At 40.3% G+C, this 23,654-nt stretch overlaps 1 protein-coding gene across 25 annotated transcripts in view; it reads right to left on the reverse strand.

The window, feature by feature from the left end:
* The window catches only part of DTNA (dystrobrevin alpha), a 186,259-nt gene that overhangs the window by 78,607 nt on the left and 83,998 nt on the right, over positions 1-23,654 (reverse strand). For 23 of the 25 annotated variants that reach the window (XM_077933046.1, XM_077933047.1, XM_077933048.1 and 20 more), the window contains one exon: positions 3,147-3,214. In XM_077933046.1, coding sequence (XP_077789172.1) covers positions 3,147-3,214 — 68 coding nt within the window. Of the gene's footprint in view, positions 1-3,146; positions 3,215-9,821; positions 9,870-21,987; positions 22,076-23,654 lie in introns of those variants that run through there. The other 2 variants (XM_077933058.1, XM_077933061.1) reach the window with 2 other exon arrangements.

Genomic DNA, 23,654 nt, shown 5'->3' on the forward strand with positions numbered 1-23,654 from the left:
CATGGTGTTGATCACCAGCTTGGATGGCTTTAAAAGAGGATTAGACAAATTCTTGGGAGACAAGGCTATTGACAGACACTAGCCATGATGGCCATGTTCCACCTCCACTGTCAAGAGTCAGTATACCTCTGAATACCAGTTGGTGCGAATCACAGGTAGGCAGAGTGCTTTTGTCCTCAGGTCCTGCTGGTGGGTTTCCCACAGGCATCTGGCTGGCCACTGTGAGACAGGATGCTGGACCAAATGGGCCTTGGGCTTCATCAAGCAAACTCTTCTGCTCTTTATCTGTCAGCCAGATACCCGATTCTGCCTAATGATTCTGTTTGCTTATCACTCAATTGTACTACTGAATGAGAAACCCATGGTAAAAAAAGCAGCTTTTGTTGGCATACATCCAGAAACAAAAAGGATTGTGATTTTTGCTTCTGTCCCAGATGAATGTAGTTTTGTTATCATTGTTATTTGTATTTTGGCTACCGCTCAACATTTTTTTCTACAAATGAAAGACTTCCGATCTGGATGCTGAAGAACAACAAAAAGCAAGTTATCAGATTAATAAGCAACAATGTAATTTTTTTTAAAGAAAAAATGGTTTCATGTGCCATGATGATTAACAGTTTGTAGACAAAATACAGTAATACACTGTAAGAGCTGGCTGCTGTTTTGTGTTCAGCAGAACTGTATTTCTAATAGATAGCATAAGCCAGCAGCAACTTAAGAGTGGATACATTCACTTTTCAACGTATGTATCAGGAAACATCTGTCTCTCCTATTATTATTAATTAGGTGCCAGCTCAATGGAAGGTGTGCTGTTTATTAGAACCCCTCATGGCCTTTGACCTTCGTGCCAATTACAATCTTGTCTTTGTACGTCAAATGGGGAACAGTGATGTGTAAAACGTAAGAGACTATTGTTGGCAGATTGAAGAGTGTCCTCTTTGCAGAAATAAAAGATCAGCCATCATGGACTATCTTCACCAGTAACTTCTGCATCACATCTTAAAACTCAGTTAAGCTCATTCTGCTGAAACAGGGTTAGTCCCAACTGGTCAGGGTTCAAGCAGCAGTGTTCTAGCAGAGCCTGGGTAGCTCAGTTGGTTTAGAGCATGGTGCTGATAACACCAAAGTTACAGGTTTGATCCCTGTACGAGACAGCTGCATATTCCTGCATTGCAGGGCATTGGACTAGATGATCCTCAGGGTCTCTTCCAACTCTGTGTGAAACTTGCTAAGTCAAAGACAGTGGAAGCTGCCTTTTCCCATATCCATTCACATTCTATTAGGAGTAGATCTAGCTCTTCTTCTAACTCAGGAGTTCCCAAACTGTGGTCTATGATCCACCAGTGGTCCATGAGGTTCACTCAGGTGGCATGTCCGCATTAAATATTGATTTCAAATAGTATTTTTATTGCTTCTTTTAATTCTTTTTTTGTATTACAAGTTGAATTCAACCAAAACCCATACAGCATTTAGCACAGAGCATTACCACTGCTACAACAGGCAGAGAAATCATTAAGTGGTCCACCAAAACCATAATCAATGTTCATGTGGTCCATGGGGAACCACGGCTCTAGCTTACACCAAGCTTTACACAGACCCTCAGCTAAATGGGCTTCAAGCTGTAAGTTAGTTGAAGTTAAAGGTAAAGGTAAAGGGACCCCTGACCATTAGGTCCAGTCGTGACCGACTCTGGGGTTGCGGCGCTCATCTCGCATACAGCTTCCAGGTCATGTGGCCAGCATGATTAAGCTGCTTCTGGCAAACCAGAAATGCCATTTTATCTTTGCCGACCTTCTGATCGGCAAGTCCTAGGCTCTGTGTTTTAACCCACAGTGCCACCTGCCTCCCTTTAGTTGAAGCTAGGTACCATTTAATTCAATAGCACAATTAATGTACATGAGAACTAACCTCAGCCAACTTTGTCCGGATCCAACCCATTGCAACATTTATTTAAGCATAGTACTGTCAGCTTCAGTTACTTGTGGTCCTTGTTCCTAGAAGGTAAAGGTAGCTTTACTCTGTAAAGCAACCCACATATTGGCATCTAATCTGGCAAAAGAGGAGAGCCTCTTGATTAGCAGTCAGCTGATCAAGAATCTCAGCTTCTGAAGCTCTCTACTTCTTGAGAGCTTCTTTGGTTAACTAGAAAGCAGTTTTTTAATGTATGTTTATAATCACCAACATTTGCAATCATCCTAAATCCAACTTGTATTATCCAGTTTTATACATCATGGTTCTGTAAAGACCTGCTGGATTGAACTATATAGCCAAGGTTGCCTCACGCTCTCTGGTAGAGACCATTTTGAATGGAGAAAAAGTGATAAAGCTTCACTTTTCTCCTAATATAAGTGAGTACAATGAAGAGACTATTGGCTTTGACTTGAAAAGACCTGCATATGACTTCCACACTGGAAATATGGGCTAGGTTCTGACATATTCTGACATCTTTCTGCTTCAATTGCTCATTTGTGAAATGGAAATAATCCTGATCAACTTCACACGTCTGATACAAAAACAAACACAAGGTTTACAAAACAGTTTACACACTAGGATGACAATGCTCAGCATATTTATTTGAAATTAAAGTTGCATCCAGGGGTTGGTGCTTGTCATTCCTCAGTGACAGGAAGCATTTCTTATCAGGACAGTGTTAACATTCTCTAATTAAGAAAATGAAAACCGAGACACTTTAGTAAAGCTAGGAAGATTTCAGTCTAGGGCTCAAAAGTACAGGGCATCCACAGAAAAGAGGATCACCAAATATGCTTGACATTTGATGCTGTAAATGAGAGCCAGTGCTTATGATTGCTCACACTCCTTTTTCTCTCCAAGCCCTCTCCCTCCCCCCTCTCTCAAATCTCCTCACCTTGGATCTCTTAGCAGTAACTGATATGGTAGAAAACCAGCTTTTAAATAATCCACAGAACTACAAAAAGACAGCATTAGGTCAATTAAGTACACATTCTTGCAACTTGCCTCACACTAAAAGCACTTTTAAAGCACTTTAAAGCCACTGTTTTGCAGAACAACTGCCTATTTGCCCAAGGCACAAATCCATGCAATATTTACCAAAGTTACATTCTGTCTTGCTGGTCTTTTGCAAGAAAGAATTCATCTACTGGGGGAAAGAATGCCACAGTACTTACGCATTTCTGCAAACAGCTGTCTCCTTTCTGCCATGGTGGTTCCTCTTTTCCCACAGTCTTCAATCATTCTAGACAACAAAAATATTAAAGATATCTTCAGAATCATTCGTAAGCTGAACACATTTGCAAAAATGTCTGAAATGTTCCAGTGTACTATTTCTCCCCCTGTTATATATCCAAAGAACACTGGGGATATCTTTGTCAACAATGTATGATTTAGATTTTGCCCTCAAGCACCTCCTTTCTTCTAGCATTGTCTCTTCCAAAGAATAATGTTTGGTTCTGTTTGAAAGTATCAGTGCCAACTTTTAAACATACCATTTCATCATTTTGCTCAGGGTGCCTCTTGTTTTAAGATGAACTGCTAAACCCTTTTCACAGGCAGTCAATGTGAAATACTGCATTTGAGTTGTCCCTACTAGGCTTTTTACCATGGGTTGATGTCTATTTTAAACAGATAATAATTTTTCTACAGTGGTACCTCGGGTTACAAATGCTTCATGTTACAAACACTTCGGGTTACAAACTCCACTAATCTGGAAGTAGTACCCTGGGTTGAGAACTTTGCCCCAGGATGAGAACGGAAATCACGTGCTGGTGGTGCGCCGGCAGTGGAAGGCCCCATTAGCGAAAGCACGCCTCAGATAAAGAACAGTTTCGGGTTAAGGGCAGACCTCCAGAACGAATTAAGTTCGTAACCTGAGGTACCACTATATTATAAAAATGTGAGGAAATTTGAAAACCATACAGACATGAAAAGGGGCAAGCTTCCTTTGCGGTGACCATTATAGCAAGAATGACTGGACAGAACACATTACTGTATGTTGAAATTTGCTGACCACATGGACTTAAGACAGGGGTTGAGGAACCTCTGGGTCAAAGGCCAGTCTTGGCCTACCCAATGGGTCCAATTTGGCCTGTGAGGTCATTTTCTGCAAACCACAGCAACCTCTCAATTAGCTGACATCGCTTCTGTTCTTTTGCAGGTGCCTGTTCCCATCAGGATTTAACCCCCACTTAACAACTGACAGGTGGTTGTTAAATCCTGCTCAGTTTGGTATGCATGCCTGCTTCTCATTGAAACAGATGGATACAACCAAAAGAAGATGAAAACTACTGGGTTTGTTTGCTCTTAGTGCACGTGCCTGTTCCTTGGGAAAAGGTGCCAATAGTGAAAGAAAGCAAACTCCCTCTCACCCCCATTGCTGCACAAAGAAGTCACATTTGGAGTGGCTTTTAAAGGAGAGAGGAAGTGGTTCAGGGAGCAGTTTGCCAAACTGGTCTTTGAAGCACCTTCCTCTTCATTTTAACATTGCTCCAGCAAGGGATTTTGACAAACAGGCAGGGCCACTCATCTGTCATCCATAGGATATTATGATGATGTCACATGACTGACAGCTGGGTGGACCCATGAGGTCAATTCTGGTAAGGATCTGGTTCACAGAGCCAAAAAGGTTCCCCGCTTGACTTAAGAAAACATGAACAGAAAATTATACTGCAGCTGGCTTCAGCTCTTGCAACTATCTTATCTAGAAAAAAACTCCAGAAGGATATCAAGGATGTAACATTTTTATGTTTATGCCTTCTAGTAGCAGATTGGTGCAGATAAAATAAATTCTGATACAAAATAGATGATGCTGTACTCATTTTAGCGAAGTCATGTCTCCTTATTTCTGACCTGAATACAGGCTGGTGAAGAGGAGGTTAAGTTACTGTGTTGGGCGAAACCACATTTGCAAAGTTACCAAGTTCAGCAGTCCTTGAAGCTAATAGCTGAAATGGAGAAAGGTTATTGCAGAGCCCTACTTGCCTTAATGGATTTACAGCTGCATCGTGAATCCCTTGTTACATTTCTTCTAATAAAACATTTCTCCAGCAGGCAGTATTTCTCAGCTATACATTTCAGCATTTCAGCACTAATCTTTGGCAATATCATAAAATTGCTGCCTGCTCTTTCCTAAGGCTACTTATAATTGCAATGCACTTATAGCATTTGTTTGCACTCATGTAGATGAACTACCTATGGTTTTGTGAGGGGGGCGGAGAGCTGTTAATCCACACCAAGTATAACAACTCAGTAACTGACTCCTCATGTTTTGCCTTGTTTTTCAAACATCTACATCTTACAAAAAAGGAAATTTCATCTTCATGATTCATCTTTTCTATCAAAATAATATAGACACAATCCCAGCATGTTCTTTCCATTATACACACTCTTCCACAGATTCTGTAAGATTTGAAGATGGGATTGAAAATAATGCTTTGACCCACTTGTGTTGCTGGTAATAAAAGCAGCATTTATTTTTATTTCACTATAAACTATTTTATGTCAAATTCACATGTACCCAATCACAGGTCTTATCATGTCCCATTTTAAGGTATTTTTTTTTCTTTTACAGAAGGTCACACTGAAATTCTACACATTTGATACGCTTTTTACATGCATTATTTGTGTATTCCATGCATTTTCTTTAAAATAAGCATTTCTGTGCACATGTCTTAAACCTGAAACTGCACTGCAAAATTCTGATTGACTCTGATCTGCATCTGAAACTGGGACTGGTAAATAGGCCTATTCTCTTTGGACCATGTAGAGCTGGGAACAGTTCAGAAAAGGGGCACATGATCAATGCGCTTAAGCAGTTCCTGTATGTGGAAAGGTTACAACACTTGGGGCTTTTTAGTTTAGGAAAAAAAGATGAGAAAGTGAGGAAATGACAAAGGCATCTAAAAGTATGCATGGTGAGAAGGAATTGGATAGAGATAAGTTTTTCTCCCTCTCTAATAATACTTGACCCTGGGGGGGTTGTCATCCAATGAATATTCAAGACAGACAAAAGGAAGTACTTCTTCACACAGCACGTAGTTAAACCATGGAATTGGCTACCACAAGAGCCAGTGATGACCTCCTTTAAAATGAGGTTAGGAAAATTAATGGAGGATGAGACTGTCAAAAGTTACTAGCCATGATTGTTGTGTGCTTCCTTGAACACCAGAGGTACTGTGCATCTGAATATAAGGGAAAGTGCTGTTGTGCTCATGACCTGCTTGGTATAGGCTTCTCATAGGACTCTGGCTAGTCACTATTATGAGAACAGGATACGTATTGTACTACATAGAACTTTGGTCTGATCTAGAAGGACTCTTGCTATGTTCTTATGAGACCACCTAGAAAGGAAACCACCAGCATTCATTCTCTCTGCCCTTATGCTTACAGAAATGACATGATAAAAATGTAGCAGTCACTAAATCCCATTCTGAATCAAGAAGGATGTATCAAATGGCAATCCTAATCCACATACATTGACAAACAGCCAGCTGTACAAACACCTCTAGAAATACTCCAGAAGTAACTGAAACTGCCCATTACATGAACTACTGTTACCTTTCATTATAGGTCTTAATGGTTCATGAATACTGATACAGTATATTCAATAACTAAAAATAACTTTAAAAAACAACAACAAACAGGTAATATTGGTAATCATTCCCTCTAATAACAAACTCAGTTGGCTGAGTGCCAACAGGACTGGAACTGAAGTAGTAGCTGAGAAACAAGATGGAGATACCAGCCTTCTCAGATGAAGCCAGAGGCATGGAGAACCACAACACATTAATAAAAAGAACAATTTCAAAAGTCGACACCCCATTAGCCCAATGAGAACTGTTCAGGGCCTTCAAAACCCAAAATGTGTTGAGCTTTGGTCAGCAAACACACAAAACTAGGGACAGAGAGCAGAAGAGATGGTCTGCATGAGCCCCTTATAACTTTTATCCTGGAGGCAGGTCTAGTTAGCTTGCTGCAAACCTGAGCAAGAACACTCCTGTGTAGGGGCAATACATTCTCACCATTACTTGCAGGTCCCACTGGTGTTCTCTGTTCTCAGCACATCATTAGAAAGCAAACTAACATTGTTATGAGAAATATGGTAACTCTTACTTCCAAATGCTCAATGTTTTGAAATATAGCTATTTGCCCTGCCTGTTTTCTCTGTGTTTCAAAACATGTCAACATCAATCTGCCCTGGACCATATGAGTAAGAAATGCCAAGGGTACTGTTCACAGAGGTGCATTTAGAAATGTAACTCTCAGGATAATGGAAAAGTGTGGGTTTTGGTGGGTTTTTTTTAAAGCAGATTTGATCATAATGGCAGCAACATTTCATACCCTTTCATGGAAGGCCAGTTTTAAATGTTGTACTTGCTCAATGTGTCCTGTGTAACAGGAAAAGCACATATGATAGCAGCTCAAGGTTCTGTATCTCCCTTGCCTTCAGGGTTCTTTTCATTTCATTTGACTAGGTCAGGGGAAAACATGACATCTACCAAAGAAAGCCAGAGTGAAGCTGCAGGGAGAGGCAGTATGAAGTTCTGAAAAAGAAGTATCATGAAGACAAAAGGCTTTTCCTCAAGACAATGCGTGTTGACTTTTGCATTCTCTCATGTTGCTGATTTGGCCAGGCAGGGCTACAAGGCAGGCTGCAACACTTCACATGTCATTAAGCTCCTACTTAGTCAATAGGATCTCTTGAACTGCCTAGTGGTGGCATGATTAAAACCAAATTCACTTTAAAAGAAGTGATCAGTGACAGAATTAGGTTGGGTAGGATTGCTGGCCTTGTAATAATTCGGTGGTTCTGAGTCTGGAATGTGGTATATTAGAATATTATCATTACATTATTTCGACTGGGGCACCACTTCTTGTCTCTCTGCTGACAGTTTCCATCATAACCAGCAGGATAAGTAAAGGTGCAATTCTGGCCCAAACATATGATATTTGTATAATAATAATAATAATGGGGGAGACAATGATTAGATTAAAATGTTTTCTCATTGCTCCACAAAATACAAAACTGCCTGAAACAGTTCTTCAAATAACTGACTAGTGGGTAGAAGAGCTGAAAACAATGCCAATATACTTCACATCTGGCAACCAATGTGCCCCTTTGATGTCAGATAGTGTATGGGTAGACATGTTTAAAAAGCCCAGGACACAAATTTTCACGGCCCTCCACCAGGCACCCACTCTAATGCCTTTTAGGGGCCAGGCAGTGACGTTTCTCTTCTCTGAGGCCTTTTAGCATCCTTCTGCCATATTTTAATGTTCGCTAAATTTTATTTAATATTAAGTCTCTGCCACACAAACATCAATTAGATGGATTCAGCTTATGTGTGGGTGTTTTAGCTCTTTCTAATTGCTGAATTGATTTTTTTTTTCCTGGGGATGATATTTATTTCTATGGTAGGCTAGATTGTTAGTGTGAACTGTGGTTTTTGTGTTTTGATGTGTTTTGATGTTTGTCTAATACTCGTGTAGTGCATTGCCTAGAGACAGTTGCCTAGAGATTTGCAGGAGGCGACTGACAAACGAACATGACAACTAAATAACAAATAAAATGAGCAATTAAAAAGCTCCATTCACAGAGCTCTCACTGAAGAGATTAATGAGGTGAAGCCACCAAAAAATTATTTTTTCTCCATAGTGATTAGTTCTAAGACTGCTCTTTAACACTGTAGACAGAGCTACAGATCATAGCTCCAATGTTAATGGAAAACACACATGTCAGTGATTCTATAGTTGTGATCCTTGCTTTGCAAGGAACTAGACTAGATGATCCTTTGGGTCCCTTCCCACAATTCTATGAAAACCTGCTTGAGCCAGAAGGTTGGTGGGCTACTACAACAGCTCAGACTGGAAGCCCTGGCTTATATTGAAGCAGAGAGCAAGTCCATTTCCCAATCTTGGAACTTTTCATCCACTCCACTGCCACAATTCCTACCCTGTATTGGGGAACAGGGTCCTTGATGAAGATGGCAGTGGCTTAGACCATGGATGGCAAAAGCTGCTTCCAGCCTCCCACCGGCCCTTCTCATGCCCCCAACTTCTTGTAAAGGGCCTCCAAATTTCATCTTGTTCTTCCAATGCAAAGAGGTTGGATGGTGATGTATGGATTCTTGCAGTGACTTTACCAACAGAGCTCACAGTACTAGCATGTTGACCACTTAGGAAACCCATTTTTTAAAAAGGGGGACATACAGTTTCAGAAAGTTAAAAAGTTTAACTTATAAATGAGCACTGTGTTTGAATGAAAATCTAACCATCAAGTTTCTACTTCTTGTGAAGAAAGCTAGTTTTTAAAAAATTGAGTGATGACTAGAAGTCAAAATTAGTATGTGGCTACTGATTCATAATTTGATATTAATAAAAACGAATGCTCTGCAAAGAATTCTGTTGGAACACAAGTACAAATCAGAGAAACAAAGTGCTAAATTAATGCAATTTTTTAATCTCTTTCTTCTTCTCACCTACCTATGTGTTTGTTGAGCTAAGTTGTACTTTAAACATTTCATCCTAGAACAGGAGTGGCTGACCCAGTGGGTCAGAGCCATAGCAACAGCCTCTCAGCAGCACCATTGCTGCCCTTTACCAGAAGGCATGGGGCTACATCAGACTCAGGATTGTACAGGTACATCAGTAAGAACTGCTGCTGGGGGTGGGGGCTATGCTGCGGCTCTGCCTCACACAGCGAGCCACTCCTGCCCTGGAATATTCCATTAAATTAACTGAATAACTCTTCTTTATGCTCATCACATGATACTGGTTTATCTTCAACATATTCTACTACAGCGGGTTAATATAAACTCCTTCATTATAAAGCCAACTTTGATACAAACCTATGCTGTTTTTCGCCCCAGAGAAAATCCAGCTTGTTCGGTATCTAGCTGATAAAAAATACATCACCATAGATCAGACATTTAATTTGCTGTCCATGATTAATATAGAGCTAGAAACATATTACAGGGAATATGCAAAAATAATTAGCCAAGAACATATTTGACATCATTTATTTATTTTCTTACATTTATATCCCTCATAGAACCCAATAAGGCACTTGTGAGGTCTATAGGAGGCCTCACATAATCTATGCTCATTGGAACTCTCAAGGAGGTCAAGAGCAGTGTGACACAATGCTCAGTTTGCACACACTGTCCCTTCTAGGTTAAGAGTCACTTGCCTGAAAGAAACCAAAATTTGGGTGCCAGAACAAAAAGTTTGTGTGAAAACTACTTTGCATTAGGGCACCCAGTTGGCCTGCAGATATTGCTGGACTGCTCCTCCCATCATCCACTGGTCACAGTGGTTGGAATGGATGGGGACTGAAGGTCCAACAATATCTGGAGGACCATAGGCTCCCTTCCTTTCTTTGGACCAAACTACACATTGTGTACTTTGATTTCCTGAGCTATTTTTCTTCTGCTCGGCAGTGCAGTGGGGGTTTTGGATTGAGCTTTCAGTACAGGTCTGAGTAACCCTTTCCCTTCAAGGTGATTTTCCAAAGCAAGTCACCTCACATTGCTATTAGCAGTGGAGTGGAAAACATACATGACACTGCCAGGATGCAAAGAGGTCAAAACAGGCAGGTGGTTAAGTTCTGGAGTAGACAAATAAGGATCAAAGAGGTGGATGAAGTGGTCTGATAGGTCAGTAGTCAGGCCCCTTACCTCCATATTAACCTGGTCTGATGCAGCTTGGGGCTCATAGAGGAAGCATAAGCAATAAAAAGGTGAAGCAGGTTAAGCTAGGTGCAGACAAAGGTATCTAGTAGGCCCAGCTGTCTGTGCTTTGGAAGTTTCTATCTGAGCCAAGAGCTGAGGTCATATGAGGATTTATGTAGGCTGGCAAGGTCAATACTGCAGTTGGCTCAAAATTTCTAAACTGTGGATGGGATGAAGGTATTATTGAGGGCTCATCCTCTAAATCTGAGGAAGTCAGGAGAGGTATGTCTCAGGCCAGGAGGGTCTAGGGAGAGGTGCTGAGGGTATTCTCTTCAAGTGAAGCAGCCTGAATTTTCTCCTCATATGTGTGTTCCTCAGGGTAGTATGAGGGGGCCATTTTCCTCTCAGAGTCTTAACAATAGCTCAGGGGTGGGGGAAGATATTGGCACTTAGGAACTGTGGCTGGAAGAGTTAGCCCTCTCATACACCTACTATGGGCCCAATTCAAATCACCATCCCCCTTGCAGCTAGTTTTAGGAAAACTAAATTGGCAGATCTAATTGCATGCCTCCCACAAAACTATTGGCCCCTAGATTAGGGAGTTTTAGGTTCTCTGCTCTGAGGTGGCCTTGGGCAAAGCTTGCTCCACTAAACTGGAATTTAGCAGTGACCTATATATAGCTTTGGTAGATAAGGCTGGTAAAAACTTTGCATCTTCAATACGATAGTAATTATTAATAAAGAAAAAGAAATTAGAATGATGGAAACCTAAATTAAACTAACTGGAGTTTTTTGTGGTTTTTTTTGGTTATGTTCCTAAATTTCCCCCCAAAATGAACTCAGTTTATTACTTTTACTCTAATTAATTGTTATTCATTATTCAACATTATTCATTATTCATCATTATTTTACAATAACACAAAGGGCAGAATGATGTACAGCATCATTAAACATAAAATTTATTTATACAAGGACGCCAAGGAAATATATGGTATATAAAGCTCAACATCCAACAGTGCTAATACACAGCTGAAACCAGAACACACTACTAGAGACTGACCCTATTCTTCTCTGATACCCTCACCTGCTAACGTCACTCTGAAAAATTATTGGTATGGTAGGCAGTACAAAGTGCAGTTGAAAAAGAACATTTCTAGTAACCCAAAATTTATTAGTGTGAGGAGATTCTTTTCAGGAGCATTGTATGAGGGAAAGGGGGCAGTCCTATTTTTTTCATACAATGCTCCTGGAAGTAATGCTGTGTCTTCACATAATCATTCCCATTGTTTTCTTGGCCCATTTTGAAAACACACAGCGGGAGTCATGCTACGTAGTCACTTGGGGTGGCTTTTACCCATAAAATAATGCTTTGAACTGAAGAAACAAACCCTACCGATTGCTTCTTACCTCCCATCAAAAGTATACGTCCTTCACTGGAACACCTGCTTCCTGCTCCTGCTAGTCAGATGAGCTCACCCCCCCCCCACCCAGCACAACCTCCAGAATTTGGCTGGGCCAAGAAAGCAAATGGAGAACGATACTGGTAATTGCGGAAGTCTATGAAAAGAAACTTAAAATTACCCCCCCCCCATGTGAAGTATACATTTCTCTAGTGTGGCAAAACAGACACATTGTGGGAACACATGCAATGGTAACTTCCCAGGTGGTGTTCAAGCATATACTTAATTGTTTGTGTGTGTGAGAGAAAACACAATTTATAACAATGGCCCGCAAAATGCAGTAGCAATGACAACCACACAGGTCTCTCTCTTCAGTGGCATAATACTTTTCAATGTGTTACTTGAAGTTGGCAAAGGCATATCCTCTGGACTGTTTTAAAAGAGGGTTATTAGACCAATCGCTGGCGTCTGTGCATTGCCTCCAGTATTTGAGGCAGTATCAGTTGCTGGGGAATGCAAATTGGGAGAGTGTTGTTGTACTCATGTCCTGCTTGTGGGCTTCCCATAGGCATCTGGTTGGTCACAGTGAGAACACAATGCTAGACCTCAATGGATCTTTGGTCTATACCAGATGGGTTCTCCCCTATGTTATAATGTGTATTGTACTGTGATGCAGACTACCGTGCATATAGGTATATGGTGGAACTGAATGCAGTAACAGAGTGGTGGGGCAGCAACCCTCATGTGACCTTCTGACAGCTGAGCTGCTTCTGCTGTCTGGGAAGGAGAGGGGAGGAGGCAGTTGGTGCAGTGATAACGCACCAGTATAACAGAAGGATTGACTCTGCCTTTGAATCTGCACCACTGATTTCCCCTCCCCCTTACCCCTCCCCCTCCTGATAAGCAATAGTGACTCAGCTGTTAGGAGGTCAGGTGAGTGCTGCCACCAGCATACGGCCCACTACTGATTAAATACACATCTAAAGCCTTCCTTTCTTGCTCAGTATTGTTGGCAAAAAAGGCTAGAAAAGATTAAGGGGAATATGTATTCCTATAAATCCTGCTCTCTCGGGATGATAAAGTAGGTATTTCTAAAACAAATCCAAAGCTGACATGAGCTTATATAGCCCCAATATTGTCACATTATTTTACACCATCTGAGAATCTGTCTGGAAACCTCACAGTTATCTGAAGCTGTTTAATGGCCATTGAACACATACATGTCTCTCATTCCAAGCATCTTCTCCCCTCCCCTCCTTCCTTGATCTTTCCCCCTCTTTTCTGTACTTTCTGTTTCTCTCTCATGTTGCCCCTTCCAACTGCTTTATTCTTCCAGCCACACCTAGTTGTGCTGTGACAAATCACACTGCTTTCTGATGTCTTTCACTTCACAATTTGCTTTGTAGGTAAAGAACAAAGGAGCAAAATGGTGAACTCAGCTGGGCTCTAGACCCCGTGCCCTGATCACTTCCTTCATTGCTCAATGTGCCCCGCAGGCTGTAAACTAAAACTGACCAAAGAGGTAGTGAACTTGCAGTTCACAGGTGCTGCGAACAAACTGTTCAACACACCGCTGAAAGATACCAGCAAGAAGATATGCAGCAGTCTCAGCAGTGAGCAACATCACTGGAAGAAGTCTAGAAAAAGGCAGCCATCTGAACAAACATCAGGTAGTAGTTTTCTTGGTCAGATTTACTAGTTACAGTGGTACCTCGGGTTACATACGCTTCAGGTTGCAGACTCCACTAACCCAAAAATAGTACCTCGGGTTAAGAACTTTGCTTCAGGATGAGGACAGAAATCGTGCTTCGGCGGCACGGCGGCAGCGGGAGGCCCCATTAGCTAAAGTGGTGCTTCAGGTTAAGAACAGTTTCAGGTTAAGAACGCATCTCCAGAACGAATTAAGTACTTAACCCGAGGTACCACTGTATTTATTTATAAAACCGGTTACATTTTTCCATAAAGAGCACCAAGATGGCGTGCACTAGATACAAAACCAATGTAAGCAATACAAACACAAAAGGATAATATTACGCAACAACAGAAGCAATGTTATACTCATGGACAGCAGTAGGTAGCACTGTCTGTGAAGTTTTGCAGGAAAAGGGCACACCCTGTGTGGTGTAGTGGTTAGTGTTTTGGACTAGGACGTAAGAGGCCAGAGTTCAAATCTCCACTTGGTCATGAACCGCACTGTGTGGCTTTGGACCAGTTGCCAGCTCTCAGCCTAACCTACCACATGGGGTTGTTCTGACTTCATTGGTGGATGCGTGGGATATAAATGCAATAATAAAATAAATAATTATAAATAATCAGAGGTGTTGATTACATTTCCAACCTGGAAGTGTTTGAGCAGCGGTGTACAAATAGGGATCACTTTCTGGACCATGTAAAAGAGCTTTGAAATGCACCTGACTGCTCTGAACATTATTGTATATGGGAATAAGAAATGGTAACTGGAGAAACCATCAGCGTAGCATCTACTCTCTTTAGTCACCCACGTTTTGCATTCTCTCCGCTGATGGAGACAGTTGTCAAAAATTGCTGTGGCCTCCAAAACCTCCAGATTCTGGCAGAAGTGATCTCAACGTCCTAGGGGGAAATTAATTCTGCCCTTGTAAGCTGCAGCTGAGCACAGGGCACTTCTTGCCTTTTCCCCTTCACTTTCTGTAGCATCAACGTGGTGTTGTCAGAGAAACAGCTGCAGGGAAACATTTCTACTGCAGTGGAGCACATCACTGGGAGGATTCTCCCTCCCGTATGCAAATCACAGGAAATTTGAAGAGGAATGTGGACAAGAATGGGAGATCCTGACACCAACCATTTGTATGGTCTTGATTCTAGGTGCATGCAGCTTCCTTTGACAGGAGAAGATATTTACACAGCTCAATTTAATTGTCAGCTTTTAAGCACTGAAGACCGTCCCCTCCCCCAATTCTCACTGAGAAGCTTGAAATATGCCATTCTGGTGACAAGGAAATCCTTTTTTCCTTACATGTTACTTCCCACCCTTCTTCTTGCATAAAAGGCTGGATCTAGACACATCAAAAAAGCATTTCAGGAAAGCGTGTGGTAAACCTCATAGAGGGAAATCACATTGGCAAAAGACAGGACTCCACAGCTCCACCTGGTGTCACAGTGTTATAACACACATAAAGCACTTTTTCTTTACCAATGTAGCTGAGTCCAAAGTCTCCACTATAGAGCTTTTAGGTTTCCTGAAAGTTTTAACATAACCCTCAACTCAAAACACATGTAATTTGCAAGAAGATACAGTACTCTCATGGCCTAAATCCCAGCCAAGACAAGGAATATTCCATGGAAGTGGGGTGGGGGGAGAGGATCAGTCCCTTAGCCAATTAAAATAAATCCACCCTGCCTACAATATAGACTGATTAGCTGAAGCAAAGTGTGATCCTCTGCCTCAGTGGAAATTCCCAACTGACTTTTAGACAGGAAATGGAACTTGATATCTGAAACCTCACAAATCATGAGGAATATACCTAAATGGCTTGCTCTTGCAAAATCCCTCTTTTTTTTTGCTGGTCAAAGGAAGTCCCTTCTTTTTGTGTACAGTTCTCTAATAACACAGCAGAAAGATACTGTATTGCACATGACCATATTTAAAGCACCCACATGCAGAACCTCTTACAGTGCAACTGGCATGGAAGTTCTTGTTTCTTAACTGTCAGAATGACACTTAAGGAAGAATACATTTTGAGACTGTCAATGCAAAATGAGACATGTCCAATGCAAATATCCAGAGTTGCAGCCCAGGCTCTGAATTGCAGTTAATTAACAGAAGTACCTCTTCTGACAGTGTTCCTTTCCTCTCTGTCCTAAAAAATCAGGCTGCCGTGGTGTTGTATGTGTGTAATATTACACAGATGCCAAAATGCATGCTCATTTCAACAGGGTATTGTTTTTTTATTGTCTGATACAGTGCTACAAACATACCTGCCTGGATTAAAGTAACCCTGAAATTAAGACAGCATGCTTATATTTAGGAACAATGTGTTTTGTTATTCTCTCATGTGCCATATCTAAAGAGCAGTACTTAAGAGAACTTTCCCTAGGAGTATTATCAGCAAAGGAAGAATGTCACCCAGACTATACCTATTAATTTTATCTAGTGTCACTAGGTGGTACTCAGAGAAGACCCACTGAAATGAATGAACCTAACCTTTATAAGAAGACCAAAATCATTACTGGAATTTTCCGTCATTGGTCAAGTTTCGAAAAACCTCATGCAATAATAGAGGAGCAAGGCCTGAATATAAATATGTCTTGTAGATTTTCAGCAGAAATGTTTTCCAAAATCTCCGTTCATCCTCCTACAACAGCTGTGGTGCAATCACTCTGGGGAGAATTCATGCATCATTATGTCAGCTCATTTTTATATATCTTTAGTCACGTCTGATAACTCAGGATTGGAAATTACAGGCTGTTTTACAAAGAGAGGAAATTAACTGAATGGCCTTGATGTAGTCATTTGGGTTACTCATTCCAATAAATGTTATCTGTCTCTTAGCTCTGCTGAATTCTGAAGACAAACAGTATTAATAAATGTACAAAATGGAAAGAAAAAAACTTGATATGGAGTATATTATCTTTTTGAATTGGGGCCGATGGCTATATTAATGTAGCAAACAAATCCTTGAGTTAACAAAAATGGAAGTGGGGAAAATCTACTGCTATCAGCAGTCAATTGTGGGTTTGCATTTGATGAAATTGCTTAAACTAAAGGTAGATTTTTCAAACCCACTCACTCCTCCAATCAAGGAGTTTTGCAACAGCACAAGAATTTTACCATTCTTAGGTTGATTGGTAATTTTTAAAATTTATTAGTCACCTAATACCAGCAAGTCACTATGTGACAAGCAACAAACATACAGAAGCTTAAAACAACCAGAAGACCAACTTTTAAGAAGCTTATAAATGTAAAATGGTATAAGTTTTCACAGGTGAAAACCTACTTCATCAGATGATGAGTTGGAACTTGAGTTGGATGAGATTGAACCAAGTTTGATAAACTCTGCTTATAGCTGACCGAGAGGAGCCATTCTAAGACTAAAGTTCTAGACTCAAGGAAAGTGTTCCTCCACCTACCAATCCATGCTTGAAACCAGTTGAAAACTCTTTAAAAAGAAATCAATTTAAGGTTATAATTAAAAGGCTGAGGCCCTGGGGAAATATATTCTTCAGGAGATAGCCTCAGATGATTGCTTCTTGGTATGAGAACTCTTATATCAGTGAAAGCTAATAGTTCAGCTAGTGGTTACAACATTTCCAAGGACTGTTAACCATGGTATTCTTCACAGGCAAGACATGCTATATTTGATTCCAAGTACAGTGGTACCTCTGGTTACATACTTAATTCGTTCCGGAGGTCCGTTCTTAACCTGAAGCACCACTTTAGCTTATGGGGCCTCCTCCTGCTGCTGTGCTACCAGAGCCCGATTTCTGTTCTCATCCTGAAGCAAAGTTCTTAACCCGAGGTACTATTTTTGGGTTAGCGGAGTCTGTAACCTGAAGCGTATGTAACCTGAGGCGTATGAAACCTGAGGTACCACTGTATGTAAATTTTGCTTCTGTTTTAGAACCACCTTCCTGGTCTTTTTTTGTTGTATGACTAAGATTTTGCCTTTCTTTTCCATAATGGTAAAATTTCAAAGTCCCATTTCCCAGTCTTCAAATCATATTTTAGAGATGGGAACATGCTGCAGGCTCATTTGCATTGCCCTTCCTCCCCTCTTGCAAAACCTTCCCTTTTATCATTTGTGATAACTATAATTTGACATTAACATCTGAATCAGGTTAACTATGGTTAGGGACAATCAGGTTGTTGTTGAGACGTTTAGTCATGTCTGAGTCTTTGTGACCCCATGGGCCAGAGCACACCAGGCACTCCTGTCTTCCACTGCCTCTGCAGCTTGATCAAACTCATGTTCGTAGCTTCGGGAACACTGTCCAACCATCTCGTCCTCTGTCGTCCCCTTCTCCTTGTGCCCTCAATCTTTCCCAAGATCAGGGTTTTTCTAGGGAGTTTTCTCTTCTCATGAGGTGGCCAAAGTATTGGAGCCTCAGCTTCAGCTTCAAGCTTCAGCTGCAGCTGGGACAATCAGGAATTGCCTCCTAATCATGACTGAAGCCTTAGTTTGAAGCTGTTTAGTGAGCCATAGTTTTGAGGCAATCCTGGTTTGCTCCAATGCAACCCAAACACATTTACAAAATTATGGTCATTGCAAATTAAGAAAAGGGGGTGGGGATTACAGTGGAAGAGTGGAGGATGGAGTGTTCCAACTATGGCATGTTCCAATCACCACTCCCTAAACCTTCTGTGTGTTGGGGACTGAATGTCGTAATAATCAGCCTTTTCTACTTGTATACACTCCCTGCCCGATTTAGAATCATGATACTCCAAGGTTCTGAGTTTCGCCTATCACATGTGGAGATGGTGATGGCGTTCCAATGGATTGCGGGGAGCGCAGTGTTGCCCTTCCCTCATGCAATGGTATATTGCATTGGGGAGGGGAAGAGAACACCTGAAAAGCTTTACGTCTTACCCATTACCTGGAGGCAGTAGAAATCAATGGAACAAAGCCTACTGTAGGGATGGTTATATAAGCAGCCCTAAGCACTGGTCCATAAGTCTTCACTCATTGCAAATCTGGATTTCGTCTGGAATGTACCCTGTAATTTTTGAAGAGCCTATGATTTTTAATTAGCTCAGGTACTCCGGATTATTGACACATGGTAGAAAGTTAGTGTGCATCCATTTCAGATGCTACTGAGTATAACACGAATTAACGTGGAAATGTGTCTGCTATATATTCGATGTGTAAGTGTCCACTACCTTCTCTATTTGAATGAGCCACATGCAATTTTGTCCTCCACCACTAAGGCTGCAATCTTAACCCCATGACCCTCCTGGGAACGAACTCCACTAAATTCAGCAAGATTTACTTTGAACTAGATATAGTTAGGATTGCATTGTAAATGTTACTGTTTCTCTCCCTTTAACATAATGCAAATGCGTCTTGAAAACAAAGCAGGGACAAGTTCTGAGCATCTGTCATAGTGATAGCAATCCTTCTAATTTGGGAACAGAATATCTTAATCATCAGTTTCATTTTCTAAATTGATCTTCTCTTTGAAATGCTAAGAAAGGAAGATATCCCAGAGTAAAGTAATACACCAAAGTTATTCCCCCCATTCCACTTTCAAAATATTAGAAGTTAACCCATTTCCTAGGTAACTAGCAACTATGGCGTCACATACCATCACACTTTGAACATGCTTGGGCAAAATATATAATTTTGTCTCCATAAATTGACAGCATGTTGTATTTTTTATTTTTTTTTACCAATTACTCCAGAAATAGTTTTCTATGAGCATGGCTCAGTCAATATAAAAACAGCATATGAATAATTGATGCTCTTTTTTTTAGTTGCTTTGATCTCTCACAGTAGACATTTCTAGGGGAAAACTTTGATGACGTAGAGAAGTTTTTGGCAAAGCGGGTAAGGGAGAAAGCAGGAGTCATCTCAGCAAACACACGCTTTGAAGTCGACATTTGCAAAGATAATAGGTTTTATCCAAGGTTGTACAAGTGGAAGAAAGCTCAACACAACTGATTTTTCCTTTCCTTTCTTCATTCTGCAGCCCCCTGTACCCCACCAAGCTTTTCCAGAGGGCACCTACCAAATATTATTGGCAGTGTCTTATTGGGCTGAAGTGGGCGGGGAATAGCACTCAAAATTAGTAACCTTGAGAGAGCAGTGCAAGATTCCTTGGCCTGTTTTTCAGCAATTCCACCATCCCTCTGCAGCCCTGTAAGACACAGTGCATAGTGTTCGGTAGAATAAGCTGTTCAGTGGGTATGGGGGGCAATAGAGGAGACGGAAAAGAGTTGTACAATGGATCCAGCTCAGTGTGAATACAGGGGTGAGGAGGACCCTTGCAGGAGATATTTTGGTGGTAAATATAAATATATATAGTAAAGGCTGAAGCACTCCCAATCCACATGCCCTCTCTTCTACATTACAAGGGAATCACAGGGTTTGAATGTCTTATTTCACCCTGTGTCCAATAACTTTAATAGTTGTCCCAGATATTATATAAAACTGCACAATGAAGATATAGTGGGAACAATATTAAACAACCCCCCCGGAATGTTTTTACTGCTACTGTTGGATGCTTCCTGCTTTTTATTTTTATTGCTGGTCATCTCCTCTGTTGTCTCTAAATTAATTTTTGTTTTATTGCTGTAAGAAAGCTTTGAAAGGCTATTTTGGCCAAAAAAAGAAGCTTATTGATTTAACATAGGAGAGTTGGTGGTTGAGTACCATCAGAATATAAATGAAACTGGTGACCCACTAACTTGATGGTAGATTCTACATATTGAAAGAATCTCTACATACACAGAAGCGAGGAAGTTTCCAAGTTAGAATAATAAAATACCAAAACGTCATGACAAGTCTGCAAAAAGTCTCTTCATTGCACTTGAACAATAGATCTGATTAAACTATTTAATCCAATGTCATTAGCATTTTATACCTGCCTAACCTGAGATGAATGGTTTAATGCTGAAAACATTTTACTTTATAATTCACTATGATTTTCTTTATATCTTTGTACCGCAGCAGCACAATTAGAACGGATGCCCAGTTCAGGTTTATTTGTTTTAAGTCAGACAAAAACATACAATAAGGAGCAGCTAATACATATCAGAGAATCTATTCCTAATACTAAAATCCTGGTAAATATATATGCTCAGGGATAATCCAGATGACATTTAGCACATTAATCTTAACAGAATTTGCATGCTTTTTTAGACCCAAGGCAAAAGTAGTCATTACCCATAGGGCCCCCACAAGCAAAACATGTACATTTTGAGATAGACTAAAAATAATATTCTTGCCCCAACAAAGGAAGAAACTTTCCCCAAGAAACATCTGCCCTAATAGGCAATAAAACAAATAACGTCTCAAATAGTCAGCTGTTTCAGAACTACATATGCAAATCTTACAGATAAATCATAAAGTACCTGTTGACATCTTCCCTTGAGAACTGCAGAACACATTAAATTTAATTCAAAAAGGGCAAGGCTACAAAACATATGCAGACTTGGAATTAACCCCTTCTGAATACAATTAGAAACTCCTGAGCAAACATGACTAGTGGTTGTGCTGTACCTGTATTGAGTAATTGCTAGTGATGACAGAAAGTACTCTAACGCATGCTGGTACTTAAATTTCGCAAACCAAGGGGAAATCCTGGGACTTGCTCTCCAGGGACTGGTCTTTTCTGAATGTAAGTATCTCTTAATCGTGTTTTGATTATGACTGTCCAAGAACTGGAAAAATAATCTGTTGAAAACTCATAGTAGGACTATCTGCCTAACCCTTTCCAGCCATGTTGTACTAAACCAACTGCTCTGAGAAACAATTTTCTGCAAGTATACCATCACCACTAAACAATATTTTTAATCCAATAATTAAACACGTGTCTGTCTGTATGTCAATTATAATGTATGTATAAAACAACATTTTTTAAAAAAATAAAAAATAAAAAAATAAAAAATTGCAAAACCAAGATTGAATTCATACAAACTCTTGCAAAGGTTAAAAGTGAAGCATTCATTTGGACCAGTAACATGGCAGCTGTTTTGAACCACTATTCAATAAGTTAAAATTTCAAAGAGTGTGAAGTACCCAGAAAACCTAGCAAAAGCTATAATAAAAGAAATGTTTTGCTTTATGTGATTCAGATTTTAAGATTAACTTAAAGCTGGAACATCTGTCTTCATTTTCTGAAGCTTACAAACTTTATGAAATCAACAAATAAATACATCTGCAAAACACAAGAACCAAAATAGAGTCCTGTATTTTCACTAGGAAGAAGTAAAATGATGAGACAAAAATGATCAGTGTTTAGCTTACCTGAGCCTATTGTTTAAAACAGCAACACAGCACTAATTCTGCTCTTTGGAGCTGGACCATTTGCCCATAAACATTTATAAGCAAGGAACTCCAAAGTAACCTTTAACTTTAGTGATCATTCTCTCTCTTGTGCTCAGAGCAGAGCAATCTAATACACCTTATCATGTGGTGTGTTGCTATAGCAACAGTGAATCCAGCTGCTGCAATACAAAAGACTGACAAAAACTTGTTTTCTCCCCTTCCGCCCACCTAGTTAGAGTCAGGGTGCTTTCCTTATGGTTGCATAGCCTGATCTCCATTTACTTCTAGTACCGACTGATCTGGATTAATGTAGGCAGCAGAATGTAAAAATAAAATAAAATGGGCATTCAAGTGCTTTTAGTCGATACACTTAAATGACATCTTATCATATAAAATTGCCACTCATTGCTTAAAATCACTTAGCTACAAGGAATCCAAAGATTATAAAGGGAAACAAACTATACCCTAAGACAGAATTCTCTGTATGTTCACTCTTGTCCCGTCAAACAGTACAGTAGTAGATCAAATATAAATAACCATAGTAGCCAAGATGGCTACTCTATATTGTAACTACCAGAAGTTATAATACAAGATTCTTTAAAAACAAACACATGTTGAGGGTTTTTTTTAAGCAACTGTATAGTCAAATGAAATGGTTTTTATGTTGTATAGCCAACAGAAAAACCATGAGTGAAAAACAATTACAGAGCTCATGTCACATTATTTGCAAAGGTTTGGGGTATGGGTGACCAGAAATAATCCAATTGTGATCTGCCTTTGGTAAAGTAATACAAGATTCTTCCATAGCAACCTTAGCCCCTTCATTGTCCTCCATTTGCCCCAGCTGCTGGGAAGTGGTAGCCCAAAACATCTGGAGGGCAATGGTTGTTCTACCCCCTCAGGGGTTGCCAACATTTTTGGGCCTGTGGGCACATTTGCAAACAGATGAGAACCACACATATACTGCAAACAAGCACACAACACAACCTATTATAGTAACTACAAGAGGATGCTTCTTTCAAAGTCTAATTTCAGTGAGGCGAGGCAAGGGGACACTGTGGGCACCAGGGGAAGCCTCTGCAGGGTCTTGTGCACCGGGGGGGGGGGCACATTGGCAGCCTCCTGTTTTATGGAGAATCCGTAACGTAACATATAATTGGGCATGAGCCCCCCATGCTAAGAAAATAGATAGGTGGCACAAATTCAATATTTAAAAACAGAATTAATTGACAGTGATTATTGTCAGATCTGAATTTCTGAAAAAATGTTCAGTTTTCAGACTGCTGTATGCTCATCTTCCAGATTTGGTTCCTAAACTGAAGACACAAAAATGATGAGTCTGAGGGAGAAAATAAGTGGAAAATGGAGACCTCCCCTTGCGTGAGCCACTGGGCTTGCTGGATTAGCATGTGTGGCAAGGGATACCTGCAAAACACTTTGCAATCAGTGCTCATATTCTGCAACAGATGGCTCACCAATTTTAACAGCGCAGTTATAATTTCTTGGACAAAATAATCACTTTCTGATCCAAACAACTCAAATATTTACTTAACATGTCCATATCTACCTTTAACAACAATACACAATTGCAAAATGTATACAACTAATAGAATAAAGAACCTCCCAAAATAACAAAGTTTCCTCAG

This window comes from Podarcis muralis, chromosome 8 (genome assembly GCF_964188315.1).
Source record: "Podarcis muralis chromosome 8, rPodMur119.hap1.1, whole genome shotgun sequence".
Taxonomy (NCBI): Eukaryota; Metazoa; Chordata; class Lepidosauria; order Squamata; family Lacertidae; genus Podarcis; species Podarcis muralis.